The 18034-nt window shown below is 40.5% G+C and overlaps 1 protein-coding gene across 1 annotated transcript in view; it reads right to left on the bottom strand.

The window, feature by feature from the left end:
- LOC128745549 (linear gramicidin synthase subunit C) overlaps nucleotides 1-18034 on the bottom strand; it is an 81752-nt gene that overhangs the window by 24159 nt on the left and 39559 nt on the right. Inside the window, exon 3 of the mRNA XM_053842624.1 lies at nucleotides 3346-3585. Within this exon, the coding sequence (XP_053698599.1) occupies nucleotides 3346-3475 (130 nt within the window). The 5' untranslated portion in view covers nucleotides 3476-3585. The remainder of the gene's footprint in view (nucleotides 1-3345; nucleotides 3586-18034) is intronic.

Below are 18034 nucleotides of genomic sequence, written 5' to 3'. Positions count from 1 at the left end.
AAAAAATTCAACCAATTTTGGCTACTTGCTACCGATAACCAACAAAACCAGCAGCGTATGACGCCTACAGTTCGTCGAATTAATCGCGTCAACTCGGAGGCGCCATCGCTGGATGAAATTGTAGCAGCCATCAAGAGTATGAAATCCAATAGTGCGCCAGGGATAGACTGTATTTCAGCCGAAATGCTCAAAGCTGACCCATCTTTGTCAGCCCAGATGATGCATCAGCTTTTCAGCAATATATGGAAAACCGCAACTTTTCCGGTGGACTGGATGCAGGGAATATTGGTAAAAGTCCCTAAGAAAGGAGACCTAATTGAATGCGGTAATTGGCGTGGCATCACGTTGCTCTGTATTACTCTCAAAGTACTCTGTAAGGTAATCCTCAACCGGATCCAGGAGAAAATCGACGCTACACTCCGGCGGCAGCAAGCTGGATTCCGTACTGGCCAATCATGTGTAGACCATATCACAACGCTCCGCATTATATGGAAGCAGATCAACGAATTCCAGGACTCTCTTCTGCTGGTGTTCGTTGACTTCGAAAAGGCGTTCGACCGACTCAACCACGAAATCATCTGGGGCGCACTTAGGCGTAGAGGAGTTCCAGATAAGCTAATCCATCTCATCGAGGCTCAGTACGAGGCGTTATCGTGCAAGGTTTTGCACGACGGCGTCTTGTCCGACCCCATAAGGGTTACTGCTGGCGTGGGGCAGGGCTGCATTTTATCACCGGTTCTGTTTCTCATCGTTATGGATGAGATATTAGTTGGAACAATTGACAGTAGACCAAATCGAGGATTGCCTCGGAATCCTCTAACGATGGAGCAGCTAAATGATCTCGACCTAGCCGACGACGTTGTCTTGCTCGCACAACGCCGAAACGATTTGCAGAGCAAGTTAGATGACCTCTTCGAGAGCTCCCAGGCAACAGGACTCACAGTCAAAACGAAACTAAGTCTATGGTAGTGAACACTGACCATTCTACCAATTTCACAGTAGCGGGAAAACAAGTTGAGCAGGTGGACGCCTTTCAATATCTTGGTAGCCAGACAACGCCCGATGGTGGTACCAAGACTGATATAGCGACACGGATCAGGGAGGCCAGGGGTGCCTTTGCAGGTCTGCGAAACATTTGGCGCTCAAACCAGATCACTCTACGTACGAAAACCCGAATCTTGCAATCGTTAAATCCTTACTGCTGTATGCCTGCGAAACGTGGTGCGTCTCAGCGGAGACAACGCAAAAACTGCAGGTATTCGTTAACCGGTGCCTGCGATACATCATTCGTGCCTGGTGGTCTGATAACTGGATATCCAATGAGGAACTCCATCGTTGGTGTCATCAACGGCCGATAGCCACAGAAATTCGTGATCGTAAGGGGAAGTGAATCGGACACGCCATGCGGAAAGGAGCGAACGAGGTTTGCAGAGAAGCACTCGACTGGAATCCACAAGGACAGCGCAGAAAAGGCAGACCCAGAGGCTCATGGCGACGGAGCTTAGCCAACGACATCCGGGCTGTAGACAAGAACCTGTCCTGGCGACAGGTAAAAGCCATCGCGGGTAACCGTCAGCAGTGGAGATCTCTGATATCAACCCTTTGCTCTGCCGGACCGGCGGACATGTACACATAAGTAAGGAAGTAAGCTACCGATAATTGAATTATTCTCTGTGACAAATAACGCCCTCTCAAGTTACTACTAGCACTTTTTTGGTCGAAAAACTATTCAAAATCTGAGTTTCTACACTTTAAGGGCATTTTGAGTAGTTTTAACCAAGCTTTAGCTAAATTCAACCAATTTACGGGTAAACCCATTTAAGAGTGTGGATTGAACCAAGCTAATGGGCTCCCATTATAGCTTGGTTCAATCCGCAGATCTTCCAGTTGCACTGTGCAATGACCATTCTCAATCTTGCCCACGATGTACTCAGCTAGCACCAAATCGTACATCAATGTATGAAAACTATCGTAAATATCTCTTAACAAATTCGGAAGCGTAAGTAATGCTTAATAAAGTCTGTCTAAGTTGTTTTTCAGTCGAATATAATGATAGTAACTGACACACATATGATTTCAGCACAGAATTGTATAACAGTGTGGTGCGAGACGCGCTTTATCGGATTTTATCGTATATACATACTTATATAGACGAAATGCGTATAATCATTTCTCATCACGTATATCTCCCCCCCCCCAAATAGCACGGATATACCAATTTTGCGCATCAAATACGACTTATTAGCATGCATATCTGTACGTAAGGCTGATTTTTTTTCTTTTATACATACAAAAATGCTTGCTGAGTATTGTCCCAAATCATTTTCTGCCGACTACCACCAATTGCGAATAGATTTGTGAGAATTTATCAAACCGGCTTCATTGAATGATGGTCAACGACGGTTCAAATATTTATACTGCGGCAAATCCTTTGAAAAGACCGTGAATAAGAAGCTCCCACGCAACAGTTGTTCGCTGACATCAAAGCTGCATAAGATACTATCGACCGAAAAATGGTATGGAAAATCATGGACGAGCATGGTTTTCCCGTGCAGCTGATCATGTTAATTTATTCTACAATATGTCTTGCTATGTTCGGATTTCGTGTGGATTGTCGAGGTCATTCGAATCTCACATTGGGCTTTGCCTGCTTATTTCTTATTTCTTATTGGGCTAAAGATAAATACGTTGAAAACAATATAAATCATGGATGAACTCGCGCGAGTCTGTTGCGAATCTAGTAAATATTTAAATTGTGGCGAAAGCTGCATAGATAGGATGGGCAGGGTATTTTGCAAGAATGCCAGACAATTACTCTGTGAAACTGGTACTTGTATCAAAACTAATAATAATGTAAGTATTTATAGTGTGAAAACGAACGATTGTTTTACGAATTCTTTCATTGTTTTCTACCATAAAGTTTCGTACATATAAACGGAGCTGTATTCGTACGAATTATTGTATTTAAAAATAATTCTCGTGCATTATACAAAGGTCACGATAAAAAAGTATAATATCGACACCTATCGGAAAATAGCGAAATCTATTTTTTTCCGAAAAAAGCTGACATAATCGGAAATCGAAGTTTAGCTTGTTTGTATATATGTATATATATTTCCGTACGGATTTTTCTAAAAAAATACGGAATTATGTTCTCGGTGCAGGAAGAAGACGAACAGTGGCGCAGCGAGTAAGATGGACTAGGTGGAGCGAAAACTGGCAGCAAGTACACGGTGTCCAAGGAATGGGAAAGCGGTAACACACAGCCGAGTGAATTTGAAAAATTTTGTTCATTAGGTCTTAGAACGAAATACCAACAATAATAATTAATAATGTCGTACAAACCGTTATATATGAGTGCTGTGTTGGTTCCGCAAAACTGATCCACATTGGCTTCGATCGTTCTATGAAGCAGTGCCGGGGTCAAACTGCGCTGTTGTCCCTTGATAATGGCTAGCTGCGGTAGGGTACCCATGCTGGAGTGGTCGTCAGTTTAAATTATATGATTCGGTGCTTCTCCGTAAGCCACAGAACGAATGCTAGATAGCTGTTTGATTTATTCGCCTATTTGCAGTACGAAGTCACCTGAAAGGAAAATTAAAATGAGATATGGATATTAGTAATAAAATTCAAATGGAATGAAATGAGATATGTAAATTAGTAATAAAATTCTAATTGAACTTGCAGTAATAGTTTTAAGCCTTTACGGCTAATAATCAACCTACGGTGAATGGAATTTTTCTCGCGTAATTGAGGAATTCAACACATTCACTTAATGCGATAATGGCTCTGTAACACGATTAGCAGTGACATTTAAATGTCATCTCGGATTGTAACTCGGAATTAATTCTAGTGAGTGATTGGGGCTGTTTGGATCAACGAACAAACTTTTTAAAATATAAAAATCAAAATAATCAGGTCTCCCCGATTTCCAGATTAAAGCAGATACGCTGGAATTTAACGGCCCGTTTTCATTCGCTCGTCAAGTGACAGAACGAACAATTAGTGATTACGTGATTACATATGCGAGACAGATGTCTAAACTTGAATGAAACTAGAAAGGCTGTTTTGCGCACTGGAATTAATTCGATCCGGCATGGCTTTCCTACCCTTTCAAAGCAAAGCATTAAACCTACATGCACCATTTACAGATAAGCGTATTAGAAACCTAGTGGTATTACAATCATTCTTAAGCCTGTGTACGTTAAATTTCGGACACAAACTTTGAGCTGCGGTTTTTTTTTCGAATGCAGCGCCAACTGTTGAAAAAGATATTGATGATTTCCGGAGGAAAGTTCGAGAGTTGTGCATCCGTAAGGATTGATATGCAAAAATTGCTGTGTTATAGTAAAAACATCCTATCAAGAAAATTGGAAGTTAAATTACGAGTTCAGTTTTATCCTTCTAAGCGGGTAGACAGCATTGTTGGTGCCGTCTCAAAAACGTAAAATTATACACTCAAAATAATCCACACGTCCTTTCTACGTAAAAAATCACGTAAATTTCTCTACAGGGATTTACGTGACTTTCAGCTGATTGTTATTGGAAAAAATAATAACATCAATCCGATTTTCACGTTAACGCATTAGTATGCGTGCGAACTACCTGAAAGTACAGGAAAAGCTGGATGGAAAATATTCACATAACTTTTCAGGTAACTTCGACGTGAAATATATTTTGAGTGTACCTTTCTGAATATATATTACTAGCTGCAACCCGCGTGCGTCGCCTCGCGTCTAATTTAGAGCGAATCGGAGACACGGAAAATCGGAGTTATGTTACCTTAGCTCGTCTTGAATGCAATCTGGTATAATTGATTTGAGTCTTAGCTTGATGTTAGCGATTCTTACCACGAAAATATGGCGCTCTATCAGGGGCCTGGTTTTGCTTACAGACTAGGCTTTTAAATGTATAGATGATATGAAAAAAGTAGGATCTATGGTTCCCACATACCTTTCAATTTGCTTTCAATTTAAATGATTAAAATAAGAGGAATGTTTATTATAACTTTATTATAGAATTAAATGGAATTTTCTCTAAACGATCGCGTTGGTTCATCAAAATTGGTTTAGTGGTGCCAAAGATGGAATGTCTCGAAGAAAAATGATAATTTTGCATTATCGCACTGCTTATTTTGCAACGATCAAATAAACAAAACAACAACGGCTGAATTCGCAACGTCGCGTCATCTAGGGATGTTTTCTATTTTCATTTGCGTGCCCCCAACCAAATTGGAACGGTCTAACTCAGAAGTTGTTGCGCATTTGTTCGTTTATCTAGTTAACAGAATAATTGTCCGAGTGGGTAATTTTCCAATTGCTAATGATATGTAATTTCCCATAAAATCCGCGTCTAAAGTGTATAGACATATTTTCCCTGGCGCGTCGTTGCTGTTATAGTTCATAGAATCAGCTCATTTTTCTTATAACTTAAACCAACTCACTCGTTTTACAATCATCTACTTAAGAGAAATATTCTAGCTGTCTTTAGGTAATCAGTACGGCCATGCTTCTTGGAAAACGATAAATTAGATCATCGTCGTCAGCAGCCTAGAGCCGGGTAGGTTAGTACTGTTTCAAGCAGTCGTCTCCATTCAACTCGATCTTGGGCCATTCCTCGCCAATTTCCCAGTCGTCTCGGAAGTCGCCAACTACTTTCGACCTGGTCGAGTCATCTTGAACGTTGAGCCCCCATGTTCCTGATGCCGGTGGGGTTGTTGAAGAGAACCGTTTTCGTCGCACTGTCGTCCGGCATCGTTATGACGTCTCCGATCCACCGTAACCTACTGACTTTCGCCATGTGTACGATGGGAACCTCGCCAAGCAGATCATGTAGCTCGTGATTCAAACGTCTCCATCACACTCCGCTTTCAGTTTGTGCTACGCCACATATCGGCTGCAGAACACGACAAGGGCGCGTATGTCCTCCGTGAGCAGCGTTGATGCCTAGCCCATAAAGAAATAGCAGTCTAATAAGCACTTTGTAGATTGTCAGCTTGGTACGGCGGCGTATGCTTTTTGATCGTAGTGTTTTGCGAAGAACAAAGTAAGTTCACTTTCTCGCTTGAATGCACCCCGCTGGAACTCCTTAGCAGTGTTGTTGTCTGCGGTCACCAGCTATCCCAAATACATGAACTCATCTCTCACTTCTAGTTCATCGCCGTCAACGGTTTCCGTCCGTGAGACATACACATTGGTTTCCTTTGTGCCTCTTCCTTTCAAGTACTTGGTCTTCGAGGCATTTATTTTTAGCCTAATCCTGCTAGACTCCGCTTTCAGTTTGGCGCAGATTGCCGCCGCCTATGATATCAGGGTCATCTGCTAAGTTTAGGAGTATCCTTGGTGAAAATCGTGCCACTCGCTTCGATGCCTGCTTACCGGATCATCCATTCGAGAGAGATGTTGAAAAGCATGCGGTATAAGCCAGTGTCGTGTGGTCAAGTTTTCTCACACACGCGTACTCATTCTAACAACACACCAGCATAAGCATCCTTTACGGACTGTAGCTCTTATTTATTCATGCACTGCCACGAGGTTTTGCGAGTGTGTATTTGGCTAACAGCTACGGTCGTTCTTTTTCGTCTTCGCAGCCCGAGCTGCTGATACCGATTACTCGCGAGGGCTAGCACTCCCGAAGGTGAAGAAAAAATAATGCAAAATCTGTATCCCAGTGCGCCATTAGCCTTCACGGGCAGCTGATTTCTCACGAATAATACATAGCTTACTTGAGACGATATGATGCTGCGCTTTCGCGAGTGTGTAGATAGCAGAATGTCCGCATACAGGAACGGCGGCTGTTTATTTTACGCTTGCGTGAGTGTCGTAAGCGTTCCATACTATGCTTCTCATTCTCTCTTGCGAGAGAGACTCTGAGAGTAGACATCGTTGACTTCTCGATCACTTTGCAATATTGGTATGAGCTGTCAGCTTGTCTCGACCCGTCGCCGCGTATCGAAGGGAACCGGGAGTGCCCTAGTAATGCACATGAAACACATCACTCGATCCAATGCAGCTCTGATTAGGCGCGTCAGCTTATCGGGAAAACCGTGTTCATGCATTGTCTGCCATAGCTGGTCTCGAACGACTGTATCGTATGCTACTTTGAAATCAATAAAAATGTTAGGTGTGAGCGTTTGTGATTAGATTCCCTCTCTCGTCCCTACATGTGTCAGATTTTGGTTCACCTCGTAAAATTTGCGCGTGTCATGTACAGGAATTATGGGTAACGTACAAGCTCTAATCTGTAGCTGACACAGCGCGTGGAGGATGTGTACGTAAATCTGTCCATCGTACATTCGTACTGATATAATGATCAAGGGGTAATCAAGGAAAATCCATCGGAGGCCATTCGATCTATCAAGGAAAACCATTAGCTTTCATGTAGACATCAACTATTATTATACTGTTGATTGGAATCATGTTTCTTACTCTGACCCAGGCAAGTACACAAAACATGTTTCCAGAAAATGCCGACTTTTTGAGATATTTTTCCACGAGTTCAAGCCATACTTCTTTTTCATTTTTTGGACTGAATTACCGTCGGCGGGGGAGCATATGTGTACGTGTATGGACTGATTAAGACGGGAGGTACAACATTAGGTAATGAGACTATCTAATAGAAGGATGCCGCCATAGTTTAATTGCCTAAAACACTCGGGTACCAACGGAAAGAGAGAGAGAGAGTTCCACTTGCCATTGAACAATTCAATATATTTTTGGACTCATATCAAAATTTCCCAGTTTCAACTAGTTTACCATTCCTCTCACCAAATGCTTCTTCACTTTACACCGAAGAATGCCTAGCTAGCACCAACTCGTATATCAATGCACGAAAATTATCGTAAATATCTCCTAACAAGTTCGAAATCGGAACTAAAGCTTGATAAAGTGGGCCCAAGTTGATTTTCAATCGTATATGATGATAATAACTGACATACATATGATTTTCAGTACAGAATTGTATAGCATCACATCGCGTTTAATCGGATATTATCGTATATAAATGCTTATACAATCGGAACGCTTATAATTATTTATAATCATGCATATCGCCTCCAAAACAGCACGGATATGCCAGTTTTGCGCATCAAATACGATTTACGGTTAGCATACATATCTGTACGTAATGGTGATCTTTTGTATACGCATGAAAATGCTAGCTGGGTGTTTGTTTGCGAGCGAACTTGTTATGCAATTCATGTTACTTGATTGAGCGGCTAATTGTATGGTCGGATACCGGAAACGGAAGGTTTTCCTTGGTAGGTCGAACGGTCACCGATGGATTTTTCTTTATTTCCCGGATGATCATTGCATCAATATACGATGACATGTTTTACGCACATCTCCCCTACGCGTTCTGTTAGCCCATAGATTCGAACTTCTTGTACTTTGCTATCATTTGTTTAAAGACTTCAAATCAGCGTATGATTCAATAAAGCGAAATGAGCTATCAAGGATTATGATTGAACACGGTATTCAGACGAAATTGTTTAGGCTAATGAGTGCCATACATGATGGGTTCACGTCATGCATCAGAATAACGGGTGAGATACCAAATACGTTTGTGACGATAGATGGTTTGAGGTAAGATGCCATTTGCAGAGCAAGCATGCAAAGAGGTGGTATCATCATTACGAGGTCTCCCATGCCCCTAGGCTTGCGAACAATTGCATGGTAGTCCCTCAACTGTTGGTGCCACGCTGGTGCTTTTGAAGTGATTGACGAATTTGTTTTCTTGGTACTATTTTGAAATCCCAAGCTGCAAGTTTAGTTTTATTACGTTCCTCTAGTGGTTTTTATGACCAATATCATAAAAGCGCTAGTAAAACTATGAGCTCTACCAGCACTTTCTGATGACCGCTCTAAAACTGCCTTTCAACCAAGTGACCCACTCTTCAGAAGGTTTTATAGCCTTTTTAAGAATCAGGTTGAGCTTACACAAGTAGTCTTAACATAATCTGCTAAAAGCAGCAATAAAACCTATTATGATTTTCGCTGCTCGACAGTCACCGGCATAATTTAATGAAACTTCTCGCTTTGTTCGTCAATGCTATAAAGCATACAGCTTGTTGTTTGGCAAAGAAGTTTTAGTGTCAGATCACCCTGATCGATTTGGTTTATAGCGACCACAGAATAAATAAATAAATAATAAATTTTCAGCAGTTTCCGCAATTAGCCCGCCCAGTTAGCTCCGGGGTACGATGCTGGCCTTACAAGCCAGTCGTTGTATGTTCGAATCTCGACTGGAATGTGCCGCTACGGAGTTAATAGAGCCTTTGCACTAGCCCCGTAATTTTACTGTACTCTAATAACCGGCCGCGAAGTCAGTCGATAAAGAAGGGTCAAGTTCTGAAGGACGTTTATACCCATGGCTTTGCTTAGTTTCCGTAATTGTGCAGCAGATGCGCATTGAATTTTATCGTGCATATTGGTATGATAGGTGGATAAAATCAACACGCCCTCGAAATTTTGCAATTTTTAAAAACTAGTTGTTTTAACAAAAAAATATTCAATTAGTCAACCGCAATTGCTAATAAGATCATTCTAGGTGCTTTCTTTGACATGACAATCAATTGATAATAACATTGTTTCTTCAACTGATACTTTGCTTTGATGATTTTTTGTTTGTAGATTAAAAAAATACTAGATTATGGATAGATGGCCTCACATAAGAAAATGTTTTTGGCTTCGAAAACCAATTTTCTTCCAAATAGCAACAATTAATCTGTTTGGTCAAGGTGTTTTACCATATTAATAGCACTATAAAACTAACAGATTTATGGCGGTATGACAAGTAACCACAATAAGATCAATTTGATAACGGGTGACAACTAAAATTTTCGAATTTTTTTGAGGCCTCTATCCAGCTTTTTACGCGCTATAATGGTGGACGCTATAAATTGTGTTCGTAATATGCGAATAATCTTTTTGACAACTCTGCATACATCAAATCTGGCACTCTTCGCTTGCAACAGTACCGTGCTCTTTCTTTTGTTAACGCCAAAGAGGAAAGCAAAAATGTGCGAAATGTAAACAAAACTATTGCTCTCCTTCTTTTGCGTAAACGAAAGAAAGAGCAACCCTGCCGTACAGGAGAAGAGTGCCCAGTTTTGATGGACGCAGAGTTGTCAAAAAGATTGTTCGCATATTACGAATACAATTTATAGCGTCCGCCATTATAGCGCGTAAAAAGCTGGATGCTCAACAATAAACGAGCTCAGAGAGAAATGAGAGTGTGTACGTGTTAGCTCTCTCTCTCTCTTTTTGTCACTATTTTTTGTTTTGTTTATGCTTGCCTTGTTTTGCTTAAAATGACGTCGAAACAAGAAGCATTTCGGGAGCGTGTTGTACACTTTTACGAACTGCTACAGAAATCTCAACAAAAAGTATACGGTACATGGGCGCAGCGACGGGGAGAGGGTGGATGGGGTCCCACAGAAGAAAAATTGTTCTTCACTTTCAAGCTTCAAATTTCACAGCTATCAGCTTAGAGCAGGGCCCGACAACATTGTCATTGTCATTGTCATTGTCAGTCGACAATGAAGCAATGAAGCTTCGGTTTCAACTGAAGCAACATCGCTTCGCTTCAAATCTGGTTTCAATCTGCGTCAATAAAACAGGTTTCACATCAGCATGACGATCAGTTTTGAAGTTTCATTTTCACTTTCCTATCAAACATTCAGTAGAAGGTCAGTAACTTTTAACGCAAATGAATTAAATTTGAGTAACATTTCCTACAATATAACGCATGTAATATTTAACCTACTTAGTCAAAATCGTTAAATCGTGTTCGTGCCTGACTTTCAGTTGTCGTCACTTGAAACAGTCACCAACTTCAGATGGCGCTTGCTTGAAATATTCTGTTCAACAAATGAGACCAGTCTCTTCATGTATGATGCGAAGGATGATGCGCATTGTCAAATCCCTGAAAACTATCGGTCCAGAAGGGGGTTTATACATTGTCAGCTTCGTACGGCGGCTTATGCCTCTTGATCGTGTCGTTTTACGACGTAGGCTTGATGTCCTGCTTGAATACGTTGCTGGATCTCCTCATTTGTGTTGCTGTCCATGACCACCAGCGATCCCACATACACGAGCTCATCTACCACTTCTGGTTCGTTGCTGCCAACAATTGCCGTCCGCGAAAAGCGCACGTTGCTCTCGTTTGAGCCTCTACCATACATGTATTTGGTCTTCGACGCATTTATTTTCAACCCAATCCTCCTAGCCTCCGCTCTCAGTCTAGTGCAAATGGCCTCCGTCGTGACAAAGTTTCTGGCTTTAATATCAAAACGCGTAGCCTGCGTAGTTTGCTACATTTATTGAAAATCAAACTTCTTTTTTCGATACCCGCTTGTCGAATTAGCCCGTCAAGAGCGATCTTGAAAAGCATGCAGGATAAATTGTTGGCTTGTTTCGACCCTAGTCGAAGAGGCTCGATCTCATGGGCTTTTACAGCCTCTCCCAGCTGAGTTTCGAACACACCACATACCTCGATGCCAACTGAGAGGCAGAATTTTAACATTTGTCTGATTTTATTTCAATTCGATTTTTTTTTTGTCAAATGAAAAACACTTAATTTCAACCTAAATAGCTTGAAAGTTACTTATTAAAAGTTAACTTGAAAGTTTAACATGCGATTTGAAAGTTTGAAATTGAAGCGAAACTTCGACGCAGACACTGAAACAATAAATTTTCTAAAACAATAAAAAGAAATGGTTTGTTCTATGGCGAGTGGCGGTTGCATTGGTATGGGTTGCGGCTGCAACGGTGCGGCGGTTGGTCGTAGTGGAGCGACTGGTGGTTCCAGCTTTGCAATTACTGGAGGTAGAGGCAGACTTGCACTATCCAGAACCAACATGTTTTGAAAGCTCACAGGATTCTGGTTAACTTTTTTCTTACCTTCTTTTTTCTTAACTTGTTTCTGCAGAAAAATTACCGCTTGCTGCTGCTGAAACATTCAAAACAAACTGGTGAACTGTCAAACGCAACCCAAGTAACCAAAAGTTCCGATAAAAGGGGATTTTTTGGCTTAATCAGCCAACGAAACGATCATGAATAGAACTCTATTCAACTTCATTTTTAAGTAATTAACCGTACTTTCAAGTTCGTATTTGATGTTTATACCTCGAAGGGAATACAAAGTAACTTCTAACAGAACTAGAAAGTTCGCAAAAAGTCGCTATATAGAACACTGTTCAGCCCTAAAAGAAACTTAAATAATTTTCAAAATAAAAAAGATTGGGGGAATATTTTTCCACTTCTTCCTGTTTTGCAGATTCATGACATTTCTCATTCACTAAGGTATTTATAATTTCAGTTAATTATCGACTGTTTTTTTTTTATAAATATTAATTTATTGTAACTTACCACACACCTCCAACATAAACCTCGGGGATTTGAACTCGAGTACTTCTTTTCGGTGACTTTGACGCATACCACTGCTCCGTTGCTGGAATATGCGATTTGCATCGTTTTTATTCGATGTGCTAATTTCTCATTTATCACAGCCCCGAAACGAACTTACACTTAAGAACAACTCATTGGCAAAATTCATGTCACTAGCGGCGTCAGAGATGGCGCAATTCATCAGGATAGGCTTGCAACGAGGAACGCTCGGGTTCAAATCCAGTAGCGGTCGGTGTTAGTTAGGCTTTTTTTAAATGGTCTATCTTAATCGCATGAACCGACTTTACAAAAGTTAGGAGGAGGCGGAGGTAGAAAATGGAAAAGTATAACAATAGAATTACAAGTGCTGTTTTATAAACTTTTGCCAAAGTTTCTTCAGAAGCTGCTCAACGCTCTATGCAGCGAACTCAGGGCAACTTTGAAGTTCGGTTAATTACTAGTGAAGCTGCTTAGCAAGCTAAAGCTTTATAGACATAAAGCTTGTTAACCTTCCTTAGACACCATTATCCGAACTCTAAGTTACTTTCAAGTTGCGTGTTGAACTTTCAAGCTGCATGCTGGACTTTCAAGTTGCTACAGATATTAACGGTACTTTAATGAGAATGAAGCTCGGTTTACAAATGTTGTGTCTGGTTGTTCAGCAAGAAAGTTCTGCGGAACTAAATTTGAACCAAATATGAACTTTCAAGTTTGTTCCTTAAGTGAAATTCGAACTTTTGGTTGCTTGGGAAGTTCACATAATGCTTCGCGCGTATTTTTTTCGAACCATACAGTTCGAAAAATGCTTCGCGCGTACTTTTTCTGAACTGTCACGTTCGGATGAAGTTTCGCGCGTACTATTTCAAAACTTTCACTTTCGGATGAAGTTTTGCGCGTACTGTTTCTGAACTTCAAGTTCAGATCATGACTTTCAAGTTCAAAAAGGAACCAGGGGCTGTCCTTAATGTTACAGTAAATGAGAAATCAGTACATCGAGTGAAATTTATGCAGATCTCATATTTCAGCAATGGAGCAGTGGTATGTGTCTAGGTTACCAAGAGGAGTACTCGAGTTCGAAACTCGAGGCAAGTTATGAAAATAAATTAATATTAATAAACAATCATTATTCTTCTGATCTAGGTTTTCGATCTAAGCTTATTATTAATAACCAAAACAAATGGTTTAGTTAAGGAAAAAACAGGGAAAAGTGGAAAATTACTTTTTAATTTTGAGATTATCGAAGTTTTTTTTGAGCTGAACAGCGTTCTATACAGCGACCTAAGCAAGCTTTTTGCGAACTTTCTAGTTCTGTTTGAAAGTTGTTTAGCATTCCTACTTGAAACTTGCACCATAAATAAAAGTAAGGTAGAGTAGAATAGTGGGCAGCAATCACCACTAATGGGTAAGCATGCCGCCTGTTTCCCTATAGACCAGTGAGCTCAGTTCGATAATTGGGAAATGCGGTTGCGTCTCAAGAGTAACCTTACAGTTTTAGGAGGATTTAAAGATTGATTTTGGGGGTTAGAATCCACTTGTTTAAAGATTATTTACTTCAATAGCTACAACTGTCACGAGACTTATAATAAAGCTTTGTAATATTAAAAGACCCAACTAAAAGCAATACAAAGAATCTAGTGTAACTGGTTTTCGCAATTGAACTGGCGTACATTGCGATTTTATTCAACCAACTGTCGTAAATGATCAATTTAATTATATTTTGTGACGTCTGAATTAGCATTTACCCGCGCAGGCTGATGAGAAGAATAAATTAAAACAGATGGATGAAAAATGTAATCAATAATGGGTACTTCCAGTCGCTGACAGTGATTAGCATACCCGTTTTTGTTATATCTTACCCATCACACCTGGTTCCGTCAGAGAATCTGGTCCGATCCGAAGTAATGAGCAACTATACAAAAGGCTGGACAAATTGAACAGTACGGTTAGAATTTGGTTTGACGTGTCCACAGATCTGTCACATTAGTTGTTATATCCTTGGTTACCCGCAATGTGTTAAAAATTCCCATAACAAGTTTATAATCGGAAATTAATTATACCCAAAGCAAATTAAATTATGCAGGAAATTCGCTTACGAAATATAAGCCAACCTGTCCGAGTCCGAAACACTTCAGTTCCTGTCACTCTCTTCTCGACACCGCGCTAATTAAGCTTTGCACGCTTTGCGCAACCTGAGTTCAGTTTGGTCGCGTGCCGAATGTTAACGCCATCAAACGCTCTCTAAGGCCGGCACTTGCACTGCACCAGCCGGCAGTGCTAGCCAATAAAAAATACATTAGTCATGACTTGAGGCCGCCTTTTCTGTCGTGGTTCATTCAACAACATTCCAAATCAAAATGGATGACCTTACCGTATGCGACTGCGAAATAGTGCATGTTTTCGATTCTACAAATTAACTGCAAGCGTTAACTGGCTGGATAACGCGCACTGTTACTTCCATAATCTAATTACCCTGCCTGTGAAGTAATTTACTACCGTGAGTACTCTCGATCGTGCGAGGTGTTGGTTCTAATCGTAATTAGCCCGATCGTTTTGAGCGTTCATAGGAATAAAATATTCATTAATTAGGTTTGGCGTAAATTGGACATAATTAGTTGAGGGTATAAATACAGCTTTGCGATGATTGTGAGCAATGTTCAGTAATTCGATAACTATTTCTATTCCTGCATTACCATAAGATGTATTTCAAATACGAAAATAAATTATGCATAATAGCTATAAAAGTACTGTATATTTTCGATAAAATCATTAGAATTGAAATGGAGATTTCTTACGATTTCTATAGTGCTGCGCATCAAGAGAAGCAAGGTCAAATGCTGACATTTGGTAATGATTGAATTTACTGCTTTGTGCTAGGAAACTGTCAAACAACTTGTCAGAACAAATGATGGTTGTGACACTAATTGATCCTAGTGCATGTGCAATCCTTTCGATGGTCCCTCTGGTCCACAGATTTTCCTATAAAAATAACACCGGTTTATCACGTCACAATTCCTTGTAAGACGAAACACGACACACTTGTACTTTTACATCAATTAGAAGTGCATTTCATGAGCAGTTTCAAAGTGATTTCAATTGAAAATAACTGCCATGATTCTGCTGTCACTTTGGACGTCAGACTGATTCTTCTAGCTTTGCCGAACGGTGGTAATTCGACCATTTGCTAGTTTTACTGTTCTGAGATGCAACTACAGTATGTGTATCTATATCATACAGCCGGAATCGTGTGTTATTGAGGAGATCCCAGTTTATTGACTGAATTCCTACTATCTTGGAACTTAGAAATCGTGTTTTACAGCGATTCAATTTCCCAATGGAATTTCCGATCCGTCAACACACTTTGTATGGACAAGTTTGTCAAACTGCTGGTGGAGCATCAACATACAATGGATCATACTTTACGGAGAAGATAATTGATGCCATTCGTTGTTTAAATGGCACATGAAATCGTCGTGTATGTATATTCTGCAATTATAAATATTAGCTAACCCCACTGCTCACACGCGAATCTCGTTATACATATTTAAACAGCTTTGCTTCAGTAAACAATCGCTCAGGTTTTCCACTTACCCGTTTTACCCTTAAATGTGAATCGTTTACCGACCACTTAGTTCACTTCCGCAGGCAGTTTGATGATCGAAAGCGTGTCGTCGTCAAGCAATCTCATAACCTTCAAATTGGAAACCTTTCCGAGACCGAGTCGGACAAGAGGAACAAAACAAAGCCACCACTGCCGCGGCACCGCACCGGTAACGGATTCAGGTGCATAAGATCACAACCGAGGCGATATGCATTTCACGATCAAGATCACCGCAAATTTTCGCACCCGCAGTGGTTTGTATGGAAGTCGGTCACATGCGTTTTGCTGCGGGGGGCGAACGGATTTTGGTTCCGGTTGCGCCGCTGGAAGATTCGATTTGGTTTTCTTGTGTTAATCTATTGAAACAATTGAGTTATTTGATGGTGAAGCTATACTGTAGTTTTCCCAAATATCAAAACATTCATTTCGGATCAACTTGGTCGGGTGGCAATCAAGGCTACAAAAATAAAACATGACCAAATTGTCGCATGACCAAATTGTCTAATGAACCGCACAGGTTATGCCATCCAATTCTACTACATTGCTCCTGAATGTTTCGGTCTTTCGGGTCATTTGGTTGGCAGCGAATTCGTTATTACATGGGTTGCATGCAGTTGTTACACAAATAACTCTGTGAAAATTTCCTGCAATCCGGCAGGTTCGATCGTAGCATAAATTTGCTGAAGATGACTGAAACTGCAAAGAAAACAAGATGCACGTTCAAAATTGTTTTCTCAATCTGGACATAACCAATGTAACTGGTGACTGCTCTCTTCATATTTAGCTTCTGTATCATAATCGTCCAATACTTCTTTTTCGAACGGACCTGGGAATAACTTGATGGACTCAGCTCTGAACTGCTCAGCTACTGAATTTTATTGTTGTTGTACCAATGAAGCACATCCTTGCTGGCTACATCTGCCCAAAACATAACTGGCCCGTTATGGGACCTAATGAAAGGTAAAATCCGTTTACTGTGGCACTCAATTATTATATAATTGCGAACTCATAATCTGGTACTTCATCACAAATTTTACTGGTCTCTGGCTACCGGAACAAATCCCATACCAAAGCATGACTTTTTTTTCGCGGATTTATCCACGAAAGCAAGCTTCAATTCGCTACAAAACTTGCAGCGAGTAGGAGCGTGTAGAGTTCGATCCCAGGATTTGGTTGAAATCGCCGTTCTCATAAGATTCACCCATCATATTTCGTCAACATCTGGTCATACAGCTTTTCCCCAAAGCATAATCTATAATTTTGGGTTCAGCCTTGGCTTCCCGAATGAACTTCAACCGCAATTGACGGCTCAAAAAGGGCTTAACTTCAACGCTTGGGTCGCACTTTGCGGACAGTTTCGATTCGCGACTACGAAAGTAAAAGAGATTTTTAAACCTGTTCGCTCTTACGCGAAAACCAAAGATGATGATGAACTGTCAGAACTTGCGTAAAAACAAAAACAAAAATACTTCCTTCTCTTTTTTCGCACACAAGAACCAAACAAATATCAGCAAATTCGTAGTTCCGAATAGTTTCCATGTACTTTTTAAACACTCGCGCTACAGTACTTTTATGATAATCCAGCAGTTTTGCAAACTCCCGAGTTGATATTAATGCATTTTTGGTCACTGACATTAATGCATTTTTGGTCACTGTGCGCAACTATTTTTCTTTTTTTCTTATGGGTGGCTGAACCACGTTAGTTTTAAACTGCGAATAAATGTACCGAGTAGAACTGTTTACAAACATCAAAACACTGTCAAAAAATTGCATATACCTACGACCGTTAACCCTTCGTTACTCGCGTTGTTGTATTTTGTACAACGCCTGTGAACCGTTAACTTCATCTTGGTATATGTCGGGATTGCAGCAATAAAGAAAATTACTGTTTTCAGCAAAGTTGATCCGCAGACCAAGATCTTTCCAACGGTGGAAAAAGTTTCATAAGTTTTTCACCAAGTGGCATTAGTATTCGAGTGAATTCTGCTAGGTTTTAGCACGCCTATAAATCGAAGTTGGCGCGAGTAACGAAAGGTTAAGTGCGCTGCCA

This window comes from Sabethes cyaneus, chromosome 1, assembly GCF_943734655.1.
Source record: "Sabethes cyaneus chromosome 1, idSabCyanKW18_F2, whole genome shotgun sequence".
In the NCBI taxonomy this organism is placed as follows: Eukaryota; Metazoa; Arthropoda; class Insecta; order Diptera; family Culicidae; genus Sabethes; species Sabethes cyaneus.
The sequence above is the reverse complement of the archived record's forward strand: the minus strand, read 5'-3'. Positions and strand labels throughout refer to the sequence as shown.